General features: G+C 43.0%; 1 protein-coding gene across 1 annotated transcript in view; it reads right to left on the reverse strand.

Moving 5' to 3' along the window:
• The window catches only part of LOC311149867 (1-phosphatidylinositol 4,5-bisphosphate phosphodiesterase eta-2-like), an 87,956-nt gene that overhangs the window by 41,142 nt on the left and 27,787 nt on the right, over positions 1-19,027 (reverse strand). Inside the window, exons 6-12 of the mRNA XM_084187107.1 lie at positions 12,769-12,862; positions 11,771-11,974; positions 11,309-11,429; positions 9,445-9,616; positions 6,347-6,454; positions 3,566-3,721; positions 2,284-2,382 (exon numbers count right to left, since the gene is read on the reverse strand). Of these exons, the coding sequence (XP_084043233.1) occupies positions 2,284-2,382; positions 3,566-3,721; positions 6,347-6,454; positions 9,445-9,616; positions 11,309-11,429; positions 11,771-11,974; positions 12,769-12,862 (954 nt within the window). The remainder of the gene's footprint in view (positions 1-2,283; positions 2,383-3,565; positions 3,722-6,346; positions 6,455-9,444; positions 9,617-11,308; positions 11,430-11,770; positions 11,975-12,768; positions 12,863-19,027) is intronic.

Here is a 19,027-nt window from a genome sequence, read left to right on the forward strand (position 1 = left end):
TTTTCACAAGAGGCTGTGTTTACATCATGGATAGTAGCCTATAGGGAGGAGGTCAGAGACCTGGCCGTGTGGTACCAGGATAACAACCTCCCCCTCAATGTGATCAAGACAAAGGAGATGATTGTGGACTACAGGAAATGAAGGACCGAGCACGCCCCCATTCTCATCGACGGGGCTGTAGTGGAGCAGGTTGAGAGCTTCAAGTTCCTTGGTGTCCACATCACCAACAAACTATCACGTTCCAAACACACCAAGACAGCCGTGAAGAGGGCACGACAAAGCCTATTCCCCCTCAGGAGACTGAAAAGATTTGGCATGGGTCCTCAGATCCTCAAAAAGTTATACAGCTGCACCACTGAGAGCATCCACACTGGTTGCATCACTGCCTGGTATGGCAACTGCTTGGCCTCCGACCGCAAGGCACTACAGAGGGTAGTGCGTACGGCCCAGTACATCACTGGGGCCAAGCTTCCTGCCATCCAGGACCTCTATACCAGGCGGTGTCAGAGGACGGCCCTAAAAATTGTCAAGGACTCCAGCCACCCTAATCATAGATTGTTCTCTCTGCTACCGCACGGCAAGCGGTACCGGAGTGCCAAGTCTAGGTCCAAAATGCTTCTTAACAGCTTCTACCCCCAAGCCATAATACTCCTGAACAGCTAATCAAATGGCTACCCGGACTATTTGCATTGATTTGATTTGGAAAAAATGTTTAGCAGTTCAGCAAATGTACCTGAGCAGACATTGTTGAAATATAGTTTTTATGAGAAAATGTGCAAGAATTGAAGGTGTCATAGTCATCATAAGAATGTTTTACTGTCATATACAAAAAATGAATCTCCTCCCTCGGCGGGGATCGATCAACTTCAAGTTTTTCGGCTTCAGCCCACCATCTAGCTCTGTCTGAAATTGCATCCTATCCCTACTACAAAAGCATTGTATTACTACAAAAGTTGTGGACTACAAAGAGCAGGGGTAGGCAACTAGATTCAGCCGTGGGCTGATTTTGGTCAGAGTGGACGGTCGCGGGGCCAGAACATAATTATAATAATTTGTACACTGCAAATTGACCCCAACTAAGCCCAAAAATACATTGTATTTGAAAATAACAATAATTTCATACCTTGATTAAATTGAGACACGATCTCTTTATTATTCATAGAATACTTGGGAACAGATTTCCTAAATAAACAATTTTTTTGCTGAATTCCTGGTGATTTTACAGCATTTTTTGACCCAAACTAATATATACACTGAGTGTACAAAACATTTGGAACACCTGCTCTTTCCATGACATAGACTGACCATTTTAATCAGTTTAGATGAAGGGAAGGAGACAGGTTAAAGAAGGATTTTTAAGCCTTGAGACAATTGAGACATGGATTGTGTATGTGTGCCATTCAGAGGGTGAATGGGCAAGACAAAAGGTTTAAGTGTCTTTGAATGGGGTATGGTAGTAGGTGCCAGGCGCACCAGTTTGAATGTGACAAGAACTGCAACGCTGCTGGGTTTTTCACGCTCAACAGTTTCCAATGTGTATTAAGAATGGTCCACAACCCAAAGGACATCCAGCCAACTTGACACAACTGTGGGAAGCATTGGAGTCAACATAGGCCAGCATCCCTGTGAAACGCTTTCGACACCTTGTAATCCATGCCCCGATGAGTTGAGGCTGTTCTGAGGGCAAAAGTGGGTGCAACTCAATATTAGGAAGCTGTTCCTAATGTTTTGTACACTCAGTGTACATATTTTTTTACTAGAAACTTTGGGGCGGCCAAAAAAAATCACTTGTGTTCCGGTTTTGGCCTGCGGGCCGCCTGTTGCCAACCCCTGATATAAGGTGTAGGATGCGATTTCAAACTCTAAATGGACATGTTTTAGATGGGACATGATCCTGACCTGACATTCCTCAAAAGACTAATGAAATGGAATGGGATGAAACGAGAAGCTGGGGTTAGTGGTAAATTCAAACATGTTGAGATAACAACAGGAATTAAGGACAGGAGTGGAGACCAGGGTCGTGTTTAGTAGGTAGAAAACAGAAACGCTTCAAAAAGCTTCTAAACGGTAGAAACTAACATGAGCATTCTTATTAGACAACTTCAGTTGGTATGGTAGCACCTCTGCTCCAAGTGTTTTCCATCAGTACTGTAACATTCTGTTGAATCAAAACATTTCGCTATGTTGTGGCCTACTGAACACGACCCCAGAAAAATGCACCGGGAAGGTGGACAGGAGAGGAGAGAGTGAGGGAGAGGTGGTGGGGTGGCAAATGAAGCCCACCTTGCGGTTGGTGAAGCTGCCCATGAAGGTCCTGGCTAGACGCTTGTTGGTGCTGGGGCTGGCTTCGTCCCCTGTGTCTGCATCATCATCACCTTTGCCCTGGAAGAGAAGGAGCACACAGACACACAAAATTCAGCATCTCCTTTACACATGTTTTGTTGCTCAACAGCCACACAAAGACACCTGTTCAGTTCCAAACTGATATGTTTCCGGTCCCACTTTCAATGGACAATAACTTGTAGAGGCATTCTAAAACATGTATAAAGACACACACACACACACACACACACACACACACCTATTTTCTTCACCACGTTTATTGTCTTCACATAAGCAATGCGACTCATTTGAATGCTAATGTCCTCCTTATTGAAATTGATTCACGTTTGGCTTGTGTGTGTGTGTGTATATATGCATGTGTGGTTGCTTGCATGTGTGCGTGTGTGTATATGTGTGTATGGTTTCTTGCATTAGGCACCCTGGGTAGGAGGCACTGCCTCCTCAATCAGCCATAGCCGCTCCGCTGCTGCTAGGCCACGCTACTTAATGTTTATCATGATTAGGAGAGCGAGAGAGAGAGAGAGAGAGAGAGAGAGAGAGAGAGAGAGAGAGAGAGAGAGAGAGAGAGAGAGAGAGAGAGAGAGAGAGAGAGAGAGAGAGAAAAAAGAGAGAGAGAAAGAGAGAGAAAAAGAGAGAGAGAGAAAGAGTAGAGAGAGAAAAAAAGAGGAGAGAGGAGAGAGAAAAAGAGGAGAGAGGAGAGAGGAGAGAGAGAGAGAGAGAGAGAGAGAGAGAGAGAGAGAGAGAGAGAGAGAGAGGAGAGAGAGAGGAGAGAGAGGGCTCAATTACAATGCTAATGAAACATGCTACTAATAATGGGCAACTCTGCGATAAGAGAGAGGGGAGGGACAGAACAATTGTCTCAGCGAAAACGAAAGCGTTTTCCCAGAATACAAGTGTTGCTTCTCAGGCTTACAGTGGTACTTAACGAAATGTCCCTTTATATTACTTACAGTGGTAGTATAACCCTGACAGAATCAGTGTGTGGAGGCCCTTGGGTGTGCGTGCGGTAGCCTACATTTCTTCACTGTCTACAACAGACCTGGGAGTTCAAATACTATTTGAAATCATTTTAAATAGTGGATGTGTGCTTGATTGAGCATGCCTGTTGCAATGGAACCAATAGAAAAGTCTCAAAAGTGCAAACCACTCCTGGCAGGTTAAAGCAAACACTCAAAGTATAGAATTTGAACCCAGGTCTAGTCTACAGAGCCGTGGTTGTTACCTTGGAGGCTGACTGATCAGTGGGCTTCCCCGAGGGGGGCAGGGCGGCGACGGTGAAGCTGTCTGGGTCCTCCCGGTCGCGGATCTTAGACTCCTTCATCAGGTTGTCTAGCTTCTTCTTAGCCACGTTCTCTACCTGCTTCCTGGTCATGGATGTCTGTGAGGGAGAAGGGGGAGGGATGGGATGGGGGAGAGAGAGTGAGGGGGAAGGAGGGAGAGAAAGAGAGAAGGGGAGGGAGGGAGCGAGGGGGGGAGAGAGAAGAAGAGGGGGAGGAAGGTGAAGGAAGGGGGGGGGAGAAGAGGGGGGTGGAGGGAGAGAGAATTACAGGGTGTAAGTACAACCATACAACCACATATTGCAACAAAGAAATATGATTTCTTTTTGTTCTGATTGACAAATGAAATGGTTGGTTCAATGGTTATGCAATATGTCAGCAACAGATGGAGAAAAGACAATAGGTTCACTACTGTAGACAAAACCTTTTGTAGATACAAATGCTTTTTGAATCTCAGGCCAAAATTTGAGCACTATAGGGAACAGGGTGCCATTTAAAACCACTGAATATTTCAGCATATAACATGACTATTCCATTGGTTGAGAATGAGATTAGTTTTATATGACAATATGCAGAGTGACTTTCAGCCACATGTAATTTACTGATATGTACTATTTGATAAAGAGTAAAGTAACAATTCCATGAGCACTGACGACATGGATATTGGATTCAAACTATTTTGTGTGCAATCCTGGACTCCTCCTAGTGGCCTTAAGCCGAATGAGGTGGTGCAGGTGTGTGAGCCCCTCATCCTGAGAGGAGACAAGACAGAGGTATACAGTGTCACCCTGCTGGCCTTGGCATCCAGAGCCAGTCAAGAGCCTTCACAAACATAGTAACCAATATGCAAACATATAGAACACTTCATACACACACTAACCAATATGCAAACATATAGAACACTGCATACACACACTAACCAATATCCAAAGACAAAGAACACTTCAGGTGGGTCTGCAGGAAGACAAAATGAACTAGCTAACTGTAAGTCGCTCTGGATAAGAGCGTCTGCTAAATGACTAAAATGTAAATGTAAATGTATTACTGTTCATTGTAATGTAATGTACACTCAGTATACAAAACACTAGGAACACCTTCCTAATAATGAGTTGCACCCCCCCTTTTGTCCTCAGAACAGCCTCAATTCGTCGTGGCATGGACTACAAGGTGTCGAAAGCGTTCCACAGGGATGCTGTCCCATGTTGACTCCAATGCTTCCCACAGTTGTGTCAAGTTGGCTGGATGTCTTTGGGTGAAGGACCATTCTTGATACACACGGGAAACTGTTGAGCGTGAAAAATCCAGCAGTGTTGCAGTTCTTGACACATTCAAACTGGTGCACCTGGTACCTACTACCATACCCCATTCAAAGGCACTTAAATATTTTGTCTTGCCCATTCACCCTCTGAATGGCACACATACACAATCCATGTCTCAAATGTCTCAAGGCTTAAAAATCTTTCTTTAACCTGTCTCCTCCCCTTCATCTACACTAACTGAAGTGGATTTAAGTGACATCAATAAGGGATCATAGCTTTCACCTGGTCAGTCTATGTTATGGAAATGTTTTGTATACTCAGCGTATAGGGTGAAATGAGAGCACTATGGAAGTTGGACGTGAAATCACTTGCATGCTTCTACCACTAGATGGGAGAGTTATACCACAAACAAACTCCTGTCATCACTCTCAACATGTACATAGACAACATCCTGAGATGCAAGTAACTAGCAAGTTTCAGCCTTTTTTTTATCAAAAGAGATGTACATAGCCAATAGCTATAATATCCAAGTAGTCTTAAATTGTTTCCATTCCACATAATATATATACCATTTAGCACATATTTTCAATTTTTTCCCTTCAGGACTACTAACTGGAAAGGGCTTAATGGCAACTATCTTGTCATATCAGTGAGGAAGGAGAGGAGACGAGGAGAAGCAACCATTGAGATATATTGTGACGTATCCTAAAAACATGCCACCATTGGTCACGGTAAAGCTTCTCACTTTGACCAAGGTTTCATACAAAAATAGAATTCCATAGGTTCTATGTCCCTTCTAAGGATTCTATTTCTATGGTTTCATAAATACCTCGGCACTGGCATTGGACAGCAGAGTCACAGGTGTAGTGTGCACATATGTATGTTAAACAGGATATGATTGGGGTGGGGTGATGTTTAAAGAAGTCTGAGAATGATCACGTTTTATAGTACCTTCCACTTCAGAATGCATGGATGACAATGAAAGGATAGAGAGGGAGAGGTAGGTACACAGAGGGAACAACAGAGCTTTCTGACAGAGAAGACGAGACATGAGGAGGGGGCCCCAACGGACACCGACTAACTAACTAATTGAGACATCATTCATCAACTACAAACAGGAACGGAAAGCTTATCCCTGACATAAACATGCACGTACACGCGCGCGCATGCACACAATCACGCACGCACATTTACCAGCACAGATAATGATACAATAAAAACAGCGAAAAACATACTCGGGTAGTTTCTACACTCCAATTAGCAACAAACAACATCCAGCGCAATATACAATATAGTATATTTCAGTCTGTATTGTACATTGTATTATTTTCAGTATTTTCAGTCTGCTATATATTATATAGAAATAAAACAGACTGAAAATACAATATAGAATAGATCGACCGCAGAGATGGAGGGATTCAAATGGGTAAATGGAGGGAGGAGGAGGAGGAGGGGTGGGGCCCTTACATCTCCATTCATCAGTTTGCAGTCGTCCTCCATCTCGTCAGCACTGTCTTCGTCCGTCACGTCACCCTCCTCATTGTCTTCGTCGATGTTCGGCGGGAGCTTCTTGCCCTGGCGGACAAAAGTGGCATTAATATTTATTAGGCACCGAACGGAAGAAAAATATTCTGAATGAGGGATGGAATACCTGAACAGGATCAATAAGAGTCACACATTTACAGATTTTCGTTGCAAATTGTTTTTCGATTGTGTGCCCTATTGAACAGAACCAAGTAGCACCATTTCATGAGTTTCTGGGTAGAAGTTACCCTTAGGGACAGGTCTAGAATCATGTAACCCTCCTCAATACTCTACCTTAACCATTAGGGATGGGTAAACAAAACTGACCTGTACTCCATTCTATGGCCTTTTTATGTGTACAGTGAGGGAAAAATGTATTTGATCCCCTGCTGATTTTGTACGTTTGCCCACTGACAAAGAAATGATCAGTCTATAATTTTAATGGTAGGTTTATTTGAACAGTGAGAGACAGAATAACAACAACAAAATCCAGAAAAACGCATGTCAAAAGTGTTATAAATTGATTTGCATTTTAATGAGGGAAATAAGTATTTGACCCCCTCTCAATCAGAAAGATTTCTGGCTCCCAGGTGTCTTTTATACAGGTAACGAGCTGAGATTAGGAGCACACTCCTAAAGGGAGTGCTCCTAATCTCAGCTTGTTACCTGTATAAAAGACACCTGTCCACAGAAGCAATCAGTCAATCAGATTCCAAACTCTCCACCATGGCCAAGACCAAAGAGCTCTCCAAGGATGTCAGGGACATTAAAATTATAGACTGATCATGTCTTTGTCAGTGGGCAAAAGTACAAAATCAGCAGGGGATCAAATACTTTTTTCCCTCACTGTATGCCAGTGTGGGGCTCAGTTCGGGTTTGAATGTTACTTTTTAGGTTGAACTAGATATTAATATCATAATACTGTCTAATTCAGTGTAAACACTAAATGGGTTGTTATTGCTCAGAGGTGCTGAGTGCTATTAACATGGTGTGTCTTAAAGGATATAGCTCTTTGCATGATGGCTTTACACAATATTTCCCCAATCTAAACCATTAGGCTTTCCTCCTGAGTGCTGAAGGCGTAACAGCCGTAACAGCTACAGCTGCTGGATAGACGGGTGAAAATGTCAGGGATCGTGTCACGCCCTGGCTCTAGGGACTCTTTTAAGTTGAGCCAGGGTGTGTAGAGTTTATGTTTTGTGCTCGTTGTGTTTAGTCTAGTGTTTGTATATCTATGTTGGCCAGAGTGGTTCTCAATCAGAGGCAACGAGTATCAGCTGTTGCTGGTTGTCTCTGATTGGGAACCATATTTAGTCAGGTGGTTTTTCCCACAGTGTTGGTGGGATCTTGTTCCGTGTTGGTTTGTGTTTTGCACCTGTGGACGTCACGTATCGATTTGTTGTTTTGTTCGTGTATCATTTAATAAATAAGTATGTTCACCTTCCACGCTGCGCCTTGGTCCTCTATATCCGACGATCGTGACAGATCGATACAGCAGTAAAGGATTGGTCTCGATCTTGCCGGTCGCCGGTTTTCCAAGGTTCAACGAGGGGATGTTTGTCTGATTTTCTCAGCAGCAATCATCTTCAATAACTAGGTCCGAGGCTGTGATATTACTATCAATGGAGAGCCGCGCGGCTTCTGTTCTGCCGTCAGCACTAATCGAAAATCAGTAAAGGAGCTATGGCTGTTTCGTGAGCATTGTGCAGGTTGTGAGTGGAGTGGAATGAGTTAAATCCACCCAAAAACTATATTTTGGTATTTGTTTCATTAGTCCATTGTTGATATAGTTCCAAAACGTTTTGCATGTCAGCAATCAAGTTTTCAAGATATATAACTTTCAAAATACAGAAGTACAGCCGGTATGATAAAATAATTTGGGTGGAGTTTTCCTTTAAGTGTTAAACATGGCAGTGTGCATCTGGTATGCAACGTTTTAGAACCATCATAAGAAGCGGTCTCTTTCGGGGGCGCACACACGCACACACCCACACACTGTTGACAGTTCATTGAAACCCAGACAAAACTATAACAATCCACAATCAAATGAGACTGCAAATCCACTGTGAAAATCCATCCCCTCAGCCAGTTCCAAACGATCATGTAGGAGTGACGTTACAGTACAATCACATGCAGCTCTAAATGACTAAAATGTAAAATGTACTGGACAGCTGCCACATGGCAGTGTGATGCGAACGCCAGCCAGGCCTTGGAACTGGACCGTCTTCCACTAAAGCACCTGGCATCAATAAACTCTCCTTAACCTAAAAAACTGGCTGTTCTGTCTTGTCTGATAATGTCGAGTTGATGGAGGCAACTCAGTTTGTTACAGACATGTGTCTTAGCACTCTTAAAAGGTTTCCTCTCGTTGTCGCCTTTCTTTAGTTATGATGAAAAGAAAAAAGCTGGATAGCTGTCGGCCATATTGATTTGGCCGGTTATGTCCTTTCATGGTCAGAGGGCATGAAGGAGAGGACTACTATCAAAGACCCACTAGGGCCAAATCAGAGTGATTTGTAAACTTCCCCACTAATGAGACTGTCTGTCCGGGGAAACGTGCGGAGTGGAGGCTGTATTTAGAACAGTGTGGTAACTAGCGCTAGGATTGCCCTTTGACCCATAGCTGCCTGATGTGCCTAGAGTCAGCTACAGGTTGAACAATTTCCAACTCCATTTATAGAGCAGAGAAGGAAGGAACTCAGGCGCCTCACCTTTTTACAAATTCATTTACTTGTTTCTTATATGATGTATTGCTTTTGTCAATATTCCTCCCTTTCTATGATGTTACAAGGGTAGTGTCCAAGCCTGCAGGCATTTGTTCCAACCAAGGCTTCTATTTCAATAGTCTGCAGATCCACAATTCGCTGTATCAGGTGTATTACTGCTGGAAGAAACAAAAACCTGAACACCAAGTAGATCTCCTCTCTGGGAGCGAGGGTGGAGAGACCCCTGGTCTATGACTGGCTGCTAAGAATAATACTTATGTTTGTGTGTCTGTGTGTATCTGTGCATGTGTGAATATGCGCATGCAAAGTGTTTACCTTGACGAGGATCTTCCCTTTGAGGGTGTCTGGGGAGGGCAGGTGGCCCTGTTCGTCTGCCTTGACGGCTGAGAGGTCCAGCTTGTCTCCCATCACCTCCACCAGGTACTGGGCCATCTTCTTCTGCTGGGGGACGCTGCAGTGGTTCTCTATGGACAGGATCACTGGGTAGCTGACAGAGACAGGGACAGACATGGGTTATCACAATATCTGAGACTTGAGGACAAATACTTGGGTACAGCCAGAGATAAAGCCATGGATCTATATATTGTTATACATCAAAGAATGTTGTAATTTTCTGAGGCACTTCAAAATCAAATTTCAGAGGGTTGAAGGTGATGACATTGGAATGAAACTCTAATTACAAACTGAAAACCTATGGCTGTACTGTGTCTTTGTCATCAACTGTCTCATTAGTGATAAACCATTGCCAAGGCAGTGCCATAGAAGTTGAATACATTCCTTGCTGTTCAAGCAATTATCTACAAAATGCAGTGCATATATAGTCTTGCACTAAAGAACACACAAATATGCATGCAGACTCTGTCAAGGATTCAGCCGAGGCTGCTCCTCCTCCTTGCTCGGGCAGGCTTCGGCGTTCGTCGTCACCGGAGTACTAGCTGCTACCGATCTATGTTTCTGTGTTCTACTTGTCTTGTCTTTATTGTTCACTCCCATTAGGTATTGATTATTTCCCTATTCAACCCTCTGGCTCCCACTGTATGTTGTGCGTGTTTGTTCATGTTTGGTTGTCGTCTGGTGAGCGGGTTTGTTTCCTCCCTGCGTGGAGGTTATGTTATTTACGTTACCTACGAGTAAAGTACGTTTTCGATTAGCTCTGTGTCCTGCGCCTGACTTTGTCCTACCGCATCACACTGACACCCTGACAGACTCGCGTGCATCTTGAAAGGATTATCACCTTCAGTAGCGTTGCATCTCTGATGATGTGTGTATGTGAGAGCAGGTCATGGAGAAACACTCACTTGCTCCAGTAAGCCTGTAGGAGTGTCTAGCCTACATATCTCTGTCTACTAAGGCACACAACACAGCCCATCACAACCCAAGACATGATGGTCGCCGACGTTCCCTGTTCTGTCCTCAAAAACATGTGTGTGGGGTCGACTGCAATTGCTATGGGCACTACTCAAAGCAATGCACTGCATCGTCGAGCAGTGCCTTTCAACTACGATCCCAGGGACTCATTGTGTAGTCTATGATAGATTTCATTCTAGCGGAGCATCAATTTGTACGCTTGCTTTGTTCAAGAAAAGCTATTAAATGATAGAGACTGAGTCACTGAGAACCACCAATTTGTATTAGGAATATTCAGAGAAAATTATCTTCAATTGTTTGTGATTTATAAATGACTATAATAATTCAATAAAAAAATGATTTTTAACCATGAGCCTTGTTCATAGGTGTATCTAATGCATTACATATCTGGAGCATATGTGAAACCCTAAGGTAAAGTAGGCTACATCTGAATGTCATACTGCAACCATTAAACATGGATGCACAATGTTGTTAGGCTCGCTATGGCGTGCATGACAAAAAGCTCTCATCAGACCCATATCTCATGAAACACCATACTGACGGCAATTGAATTCAACGCCTCATTCCCTCGCATTCGCCTATATAGGCTCAGGATGAATGACATGGCATAAAAGAGAGTTGTGTATTGAGATTATGTGTGAGCGAATGTCTCAGAACCTCATTTTCCATGTGCCATAAAAAAATATGGTGATTTTTCCCACCAAGTCCCACTTTCTGTCAGGGAGTTGAAACCTGGGAAACTAGCTGAGATGTCTTTGGGCAAAAGGAGATGAGAGAAAGAGATGATATTAAAAAGCAGCGACACACTTACTCGTTTTTCACAAAGGCGTACTTGTTGATGGTCTCGATGACGTCTTTGAAGAGGATCTTGGAGGTGAGCGTGTAGCCGTGGTGCACGATGGGCTCTCCGTCCTGCCCGTCCCAGCAGTCCACTTCAGTGGAGGGGAATGAATAGAAAGGAGGGAAGGAGAGGAGCGACCATGAGAAGGGAAGGGCACTCAAAGCCAGTGAATGGCCCTGTGCTATTACTTTAGCCATGCTCTTTTACTTACTAGGGACCCATTACATTCACTGACTGTTATGATAGACATAGCGAATATTTGTAACACCGTATGTAACCTGTGCGTGTATGTGCACGGGTACATGCTTTCTTGCAAACATGTGTTTGGGTGCATGTGTTTGCTTGCATGTGCTTCTTTACACACAAATGTTTGTGTGTCTGTGTGTGTCTGTGTGCGTGCTCATGATGGAGAGAACGGCGTCTTCCACTGACCTTCAACGCAGCGGCAGCCGGCCTGCAGCACCCAGGCGTACATGTCGACGCGGGACTGGGACATGAGCTGGTCGCCCATCAGGTAGGTGTTGTGGGAGGAGGCGATGAAGTAGTTGCAGAGCGGCTGCGACATGTCTTGGGTCACCTCGTAGTGCTCCGGGTTGAAGATGTCCCCCGCCGGGCTGCGCATGTAGCTGGTGAAACCTGGGTCACATGCAAACAGAAAATGTTTTTAAACATTTTGCAACTGAAAAGGAAAATGAGCGTTCCTTACTGGACAAGTCCAGGTAGTCCCCTCCCCGTTTCAGTCCATTTTCGTTCCTTTGGTGCCTAGTGAATGCAACCCTGAAGAGGACCACATGGGAGCCATCAATCATGATGTGTTGGAGAGATGTTGTAGACAGGGGTGGGATTTAGGGGAAAGGGGCAGATGTGTTGAACATGAAATTGGATCTCGGCGGGGGGGGGGGGCATTTTGACATGAGTGAGAATATTTTGAGCGGAATGCTGCCAAGTGATTTGACTATGGTGAGTTCCTAGAGGGATTTCCTTATGGGGATATACTGTAACAATAGTAGATGTATTCTGAATAGAGAGAGGTGATGACGTTGATATTATAGAGATATATTCATGTGGTCTGTAGATGTTGTATTCAAACTGACATTACACAGATGTTAAGTACTCGCTCACTAAAAGTTCAGATAATGCTCAGAGTATGTATGTGGGTTCAGGGACAGATCCAAAAAAAATCAATGACTACAGACTGATTCGAACCAACATTTCATGCATCCATTCTTTTTATACAATACTTCTAAACTATTTGGATTTTCTAGAGATGAACAATAAACACATTTTTGTTTGTATAATCACTGGGGGGGGTTTCAGGGAGTCTATATGACTAGGCTGTTAGAAAAGCTCAATTTCAGAGCATGGTGAGACATTCAACATTTGACTGATAAAAGGACAATCGAGAAAGGGACCAATAAGAGAGCTCTTACCATCAATACCCAGAACTCCCTGCTTCTGGTTCTCGGGGCAGGGCTCAAATTTGTTTACAATCTCTAGGCAATGGTCTTTGGTCACCTTGGTCATCTACAAAACAGAAAAAGACAAAAACAAACACATAATAAGAAAACAGTAAGAAACGCAGATTGACTACAGTACCCATAATTTACTACGTCTCCTCAAATCCCCCCTCCATAACAGTAAACGTTGGGAGAGTTGATGAAGTCCTGTTAATCCAATTAGGAGATGTCCTCACATGCGGCTTCTGCCCCCCATCCCTGTGCTGGAATCCGATTGTCCACCCAACAGCTGTCCCTTTTAAACCGGCTGACTGGTCGATCAGATTCCCATCCATGTCGATCATCGTCAGGCCGTTCCAAAATGGGTGGGGGGTGGGGGAAGTTGATGAAGAAACAGACTTTGTCCCAGTGCCAGGTTTTTTCCCAGTACAGGGCTGCACACTACTAGGTCAATATGTTTGTGGTTAGCACTTAGCACTGGGAAAGAGAGGCTTTGGCTAAGTAGCTTGGTCTACTTGTTGAAAGGGTAAACAGGATTTCGACCACAGAATGAGAAGCTAGCCAGCGAAAACGCTAATTCTCCCTTCTGTTGTGACATTTTCAACTGCTCACTCTCAAACATGAGGGATTTGACATCAAACTGCTTTCTGACTGTGGTTTTGCTCAGATTCCCAATGCCTCATCATGAGAGGTTTGGGGATTTTTTAAGAAGTGGGTAAATGTGAATAAATGGGTTTGGCTAACGAGTGTGTAGAGCGGACACATTTTGGGCAATGGTATTGAGGCAGAGATGGGAGAGTTAATACACACCACACACACAAAACGTTGCCTGATGAAGGCCCGAAGCATCATCAACGACCCCATACACTCCAGCCACGAGCTGTTCACTCCCTTACCGTCCGGCAGACCTTATCGGAGCATATGGTCTGATACCAACAGGCTCAGAGACAGTTTCTATCTACAAGCCATCAGACTGCTGAACACTTGAACTGGACTGACCACCTTAGCACACATGCACTCACGCACACCCACACAGATATACAATAATTCATTCACACACACACACAGACACATCACAACTACTGCTACTAGACTCTTATTATGATTGCTAAATACGGCACAATTTCAACTTGCTCCCAATCCCCCCCTTCCCCAAAACACATGTAAATATTGCACTATAAATTGTGCCTTCCTGTATTATACTGATGCTAAAATGTTTATTCTATTCTATTAAGCCATTTACTTTACGTTCATATTCTTATATTTTCTTATTTCTTATTGTTATTGCATTGTAGAGAAGGACAAACAAAGGGTGTAATGGGTTCGCACTAAAAGAGATGTCGCATAAGGCTTACGTCATTATTCCTTTTTCTTCACTGCATCAGGGATAGCATACACAAATGTTTCAGCTTTACAGCCTTCTTCGGTGTGTAGGTACCATTTTATTTTAATTCAAACTGCATTTGTAAAGAACAACCGATGAGCAGCAGGTGCTTCTAATCAGGGTTGCCACTCATCTGCCAATCAGGGATGTGGCTTTTGTAGAGAAGGAACCTGCAAGTAAGCATTTCATTGAACAGTGTATACCACGAGGAGCCTCCACTGGTTGACTATAACGTTACTTTAGCTAATATGGTGACAACGATGTAGGCTGTGTGTAGCAGTTATGTATTGGTTTGGCTTGGAAAGGTTTTTTCGCTTGGTCACATACAGCTGATGTGTTGTGCATTGAAGTCCACAAATGAAGGGAAAAGGTGAGAGGAGGAGAGTGCATAGATGCGAGAAGGAATACAACGTGGCTGCTATGAATGTGAACTGTGTTTACGCGTGATTTTTGGTTCCAACCGCCGTGTCTTTGTAAGACGCGGCGTGGGTGAACGGATGATCTCTGCATGTGTGGTTCCCACCGCAAAGCATGGAGGAGGAGGTGTGGGGGTGCTTTGCTGGTGACACTGTCTGTGATTTATTTAGAATTCAAGGCACACTTAACCAGCATGGCTACCACAGCATTCTGCAGCGATACACCTTCTCATCTGGTTTGGGCTTAGTGGGACTATCGTTTGTTTTTCAACAGGACAATGACCCAACACACCTCCAGGCTGTGTAAGGGCTATTTTACCAAGAAGGAGAGTGATGGAGTGCTGTATCAGATGACCTGGCCTCCACAATCCCCCGACCTCAACCCAATTGAGATGGTTTGGGATGAGTCGGACGGCAGAGTGAAGGAAAAGCAGCCAACAAGTGCTCAGCATATGTGGGAACTACTTCAAGACTGTTGGAAAAGCATTCCAGGTGAAGCTGGTTGAGAGAATGCCAAGAGTGTGCAAAGCTGTCATCAAGGCAAAGGGTGGCTATTTGAAGATATAAAATATATTTTGATTTGTTTAACACTTTTGTGGTTACTACATGATTCCATATGTGTTATTTCATAGTTTTGATGTCTTCACTATTATTTTACAATGTAGAAAATAGTAAAAATAAAGAAAAACCCTTGAATGAGTAGGTGTGTCCAAACTTTTGACTGGTACTGTACGTTGTAATCTTTCATTCATAGGCTAGGTTGTAGCAGCCTCATGATGGTTATAGGGAAAATTAGAGTATCATGTAGTAGCCTAAACCTATCGCTGTTACATTGAACTGGGTGAATGGAATATGAATGACAGTCATCCAATATGCTGTAATAGAAATAAAAATATCCATGCTCCAGTCATCCAATATCCATTGTCCTTCCTCAACTTAAACGGCTCTGACCGCCACTGATACCATGAGTATCCAGTACATACGACTCATAAAACTTGAAACACACACACACACACACACACACACACACACACACACACACACACTGCAAGAGAGAGCTAGTAAACACAGTTAAAATGAGAAACTGAGGAGAGGCTGTAGCTAATGACGCCAGCAGAGAGGAGAGAAGAGCTAGAGACAGCCCAGCTGCATCCTTGCTCCGTTTAAAATAAATCACCTCGCAAAACCGCCTCAATGCTCCCCGATGAAGTAGGGAGTAGTGGAACATCCAATTCCGTGCCCCAAAAATATGACGCGTTGGACACAATGTCCTTTTTCAAAAGCCCATATTCTCCACGGTTTGTTCTGCTGACTGCATTAGCCGAAAAAGCACACGTTATAAAGCGCATTGAGCCAACTCATTAATTACCGCTCCTTTTCTTTTTTCTGTCTCTTTTTCACAGCAGAACCATATGAAATGTTATCCCCTGAAGCCTTTAGAAGTTCATTTGAAGTGATACTGCTAATTCTAATAGCCTTGTAGGGGCCTGTGTCTGCAATTAAGCACTGCTATTAAGCATTTGCTTCAGAACCCAATGGCAAATCCATTAAACGACTGTCTGTCACCTAGCGGGGTCTCTACGGGGTGACTCACGGGGGAAGATACATCCCCATTTAGTTAGCTAGTGGGCTAAGTGGGGTGTCAGCAAAAACACAACTTCTCTAACTTGCTGAAGCTTTCCCCATTGATTAGCTGAGCATTCTATACTGTAGATAAGGCTATATTGGCTCTGTTACAATATCGCCATGAAGCACACCACTTAGAATGAGAAATTGGATAAGCATTCCAAATGGGATGCATGTATACAATAGTGATTGTGGTGTTTTTCAATCAATTGTCTATTCTATCCAGTTAGGGACAGATACAAATTCACTGGGGGGGAGGGGTGGGTCCATTATATGGGAGGGTTGTCAAACTTTTTATTTTGCTTTGGGGAGGGTTGTGTGGTTTTTTATTGGGCACAGGGGAGGGTAGTGCCTTTTTTCCTTGGTTTACATTCGCTCTTTTGCTCATATTTTCCCTATAAACAATGGCTTGACTTACTTTTGATATTACCCTAATAAAGTTTAGAAACGTTTGTGAAGGTTTGGTATGGTGTGGCTATTATTAAGCTTTAGCTACTGCAGGCCTATGATATGAAGGCAGTGCGCTCCGGCGCTCCAACAGACTCCGATAGTTGAACTTGAGTTGAGGAAGACTGTTTCAGGCCTACCAGAGTTACTCCTATAATCTAACAATATAATGCTTATCTTTATACAAAGTATTCTGGTTGAAAATGATCAAATCAGCCTTCTTCTGTACGGCTATTTTTAAAGGCTATAAAATGTTGCATACACTACACATTGAGACACAAGGAATAGTATTTTTGTAATTTGTTATAGGCTGTTTTTAAGGACACGTAAATGTGACTCATTTGACCAATATCCCTTGTTTATTGATGGTGCTGGCTGCGCCAGGTCGGACCTGAATGCATATGGATGTCCAGTAAATTTCTCAAATGTCCGGGTAAATTAAAATCTTCGTTGTCAATTTTTCGAAAGAAAACTCTGAAATTGCATATTGTTTTTATAACGATTTTAGAATATTCGCATGAAAATCTGTCGCCAATTGGATGGAAACCTAGCTAGTGAGCTAGTCCCAAACATCTAAAGAATAAGCTACCAGCTACACAAGCTTGTGAGAATTTAATTTAAACTCCCCCCTCGTACTCATCTATGTAATTGTAGATGTATTTATGTAAAAAATAGTGACCACAATGGAAATAAGTCCCCGACTTTATTGTGCAATCCCTGTCACTTTAAAACATCTTTGTGTATACATGTATTTTGTTTAACTGACAATTTTTTTTTATCAATCAATTAATCCAAACTGTGCAGCGGCCAATTTTTGTCAAGATTGACATCGTTTATTTATTGTGGTGTTAAAAACACAAACCATGATATTGAATTTCCCAAAGTCGGTATGCTTTGTAGATTGGTTGTGTGGTGCATTGGCACAGAAACCTGTTGGTGGAAAATTAATTGCTTATATTTTATATAATTAGAAATATGGCATCAAAATGTTGAAAATCTGATTTCACCCTAGCTGATCATTATCTGCAGCCGGCTCTGATCGTAGTGTAATGAAACAGGCAGGGAGAGTGACCTCGTCTGTGGTGGTCGGCGAACCCCTAACCTTCTTGCCTATAGTTCTGAAGTGGCAAAGTCAATATCCACGTTTCTAAACACAGGCTCGCTACAGTTATTGTTATTTGTGGTCGTAGACATTATTTTAAGTTAATTCTATGAGGGGGGAGGGTATTCAATTTATTTTACTGTACAAGGGGAGGGTCATGTGAAAATATTTGTAACATTGGGGAGGGGGTGGCATTTCTTTTTTATGACACCTTGAGTTGAACCAGCCCCTCCCCCCCCAGTAAATTTCGATCGGTCCCTTAACGGTTGAAACGTCTTTGTCAAGGCTTGGAGTGTCAGAATGTCAAACTGAGATTTTCACTGCAATTCAACAGTAATATCCTGTGCTTTTGTCCCTAATCTGTTGACAGGAATATTTTTGACACATGGAAACAGGCAGGAGAGGGGAAAAAACTATACAATTGTCCGACAAGTGCATCATGTTGCTAACCATTAACATGTTGCTAACCATTAACATGTTGCTAACCATTAACATGTTGCTAACCATTAACATGTTGCTAACCATTAACATGTTGCTAACCATTAACATGTTGCTAACCATTAACATGTTGCTAACCATTATTGAGACTCAAATCTTCAGATGTTTGCCTCAGTCATTACAAAAAATGTCTGTCACAGAAATGCCTTAAAGGCCCAACGCAGCCGTTTCTATATCAATATCAAATAATTTCTGGGTAACAATGAATCACCTTACTGTAATAGATTTCCAATAAAATTGGCAAATATTGCTTTTTAGCAACAACAAAAAATTCTAAAGCACTAATTTAGTTCGGACTCTCTGGGAGTGGTCTGAGTGTGTAGGGGAAACTGAAAACTAGCTGTTATTGGCAGAGAGGTTTGGAACTCTCTTTGTTATTGGTCTATTAACCAATTTACCGCTTGGTGATGTCACCATGGTAAGCCGAAACTCCAGCCCATGCAAACCTGCTGATTAGAAGGTCCTGTGTAGATTGTATTTTCAACCAGCAACTATCAGGAAATGTTCACACGTTTACAGTGTTAGTTACATCAGCTGTTGTACAATATGATACAAAACACTGGAAAAACAGAGGTTTGACTGCAATGGCCTTTAAAGGGGCCCAACAAAATAAAAGTCTCCATGGATAGATACCCTTTCATTATCTGGGGATGTGCAGTGTGTGTGTGTGTACCTCTGTGTGTATATGCCAGTGTGCGTGCATGCTCGCACCTGTGTGTGTATCCATGCACGGATGTGTGTGCCAGCATGCATGTGTGC

The sequence above is a fragment of the Coregonus lavaretus genome (assembly GCF_964263955.1).
Source record: "Coregonus lavaretus genome assembly, chromosome: 22".
Classification (NCBI taxonomy): Eukaryota; Metazoa; Chordata; class Actinopteri; order Salmoniformes; family Salmonidae; genus Coregonus; species Coregonus lavaretus.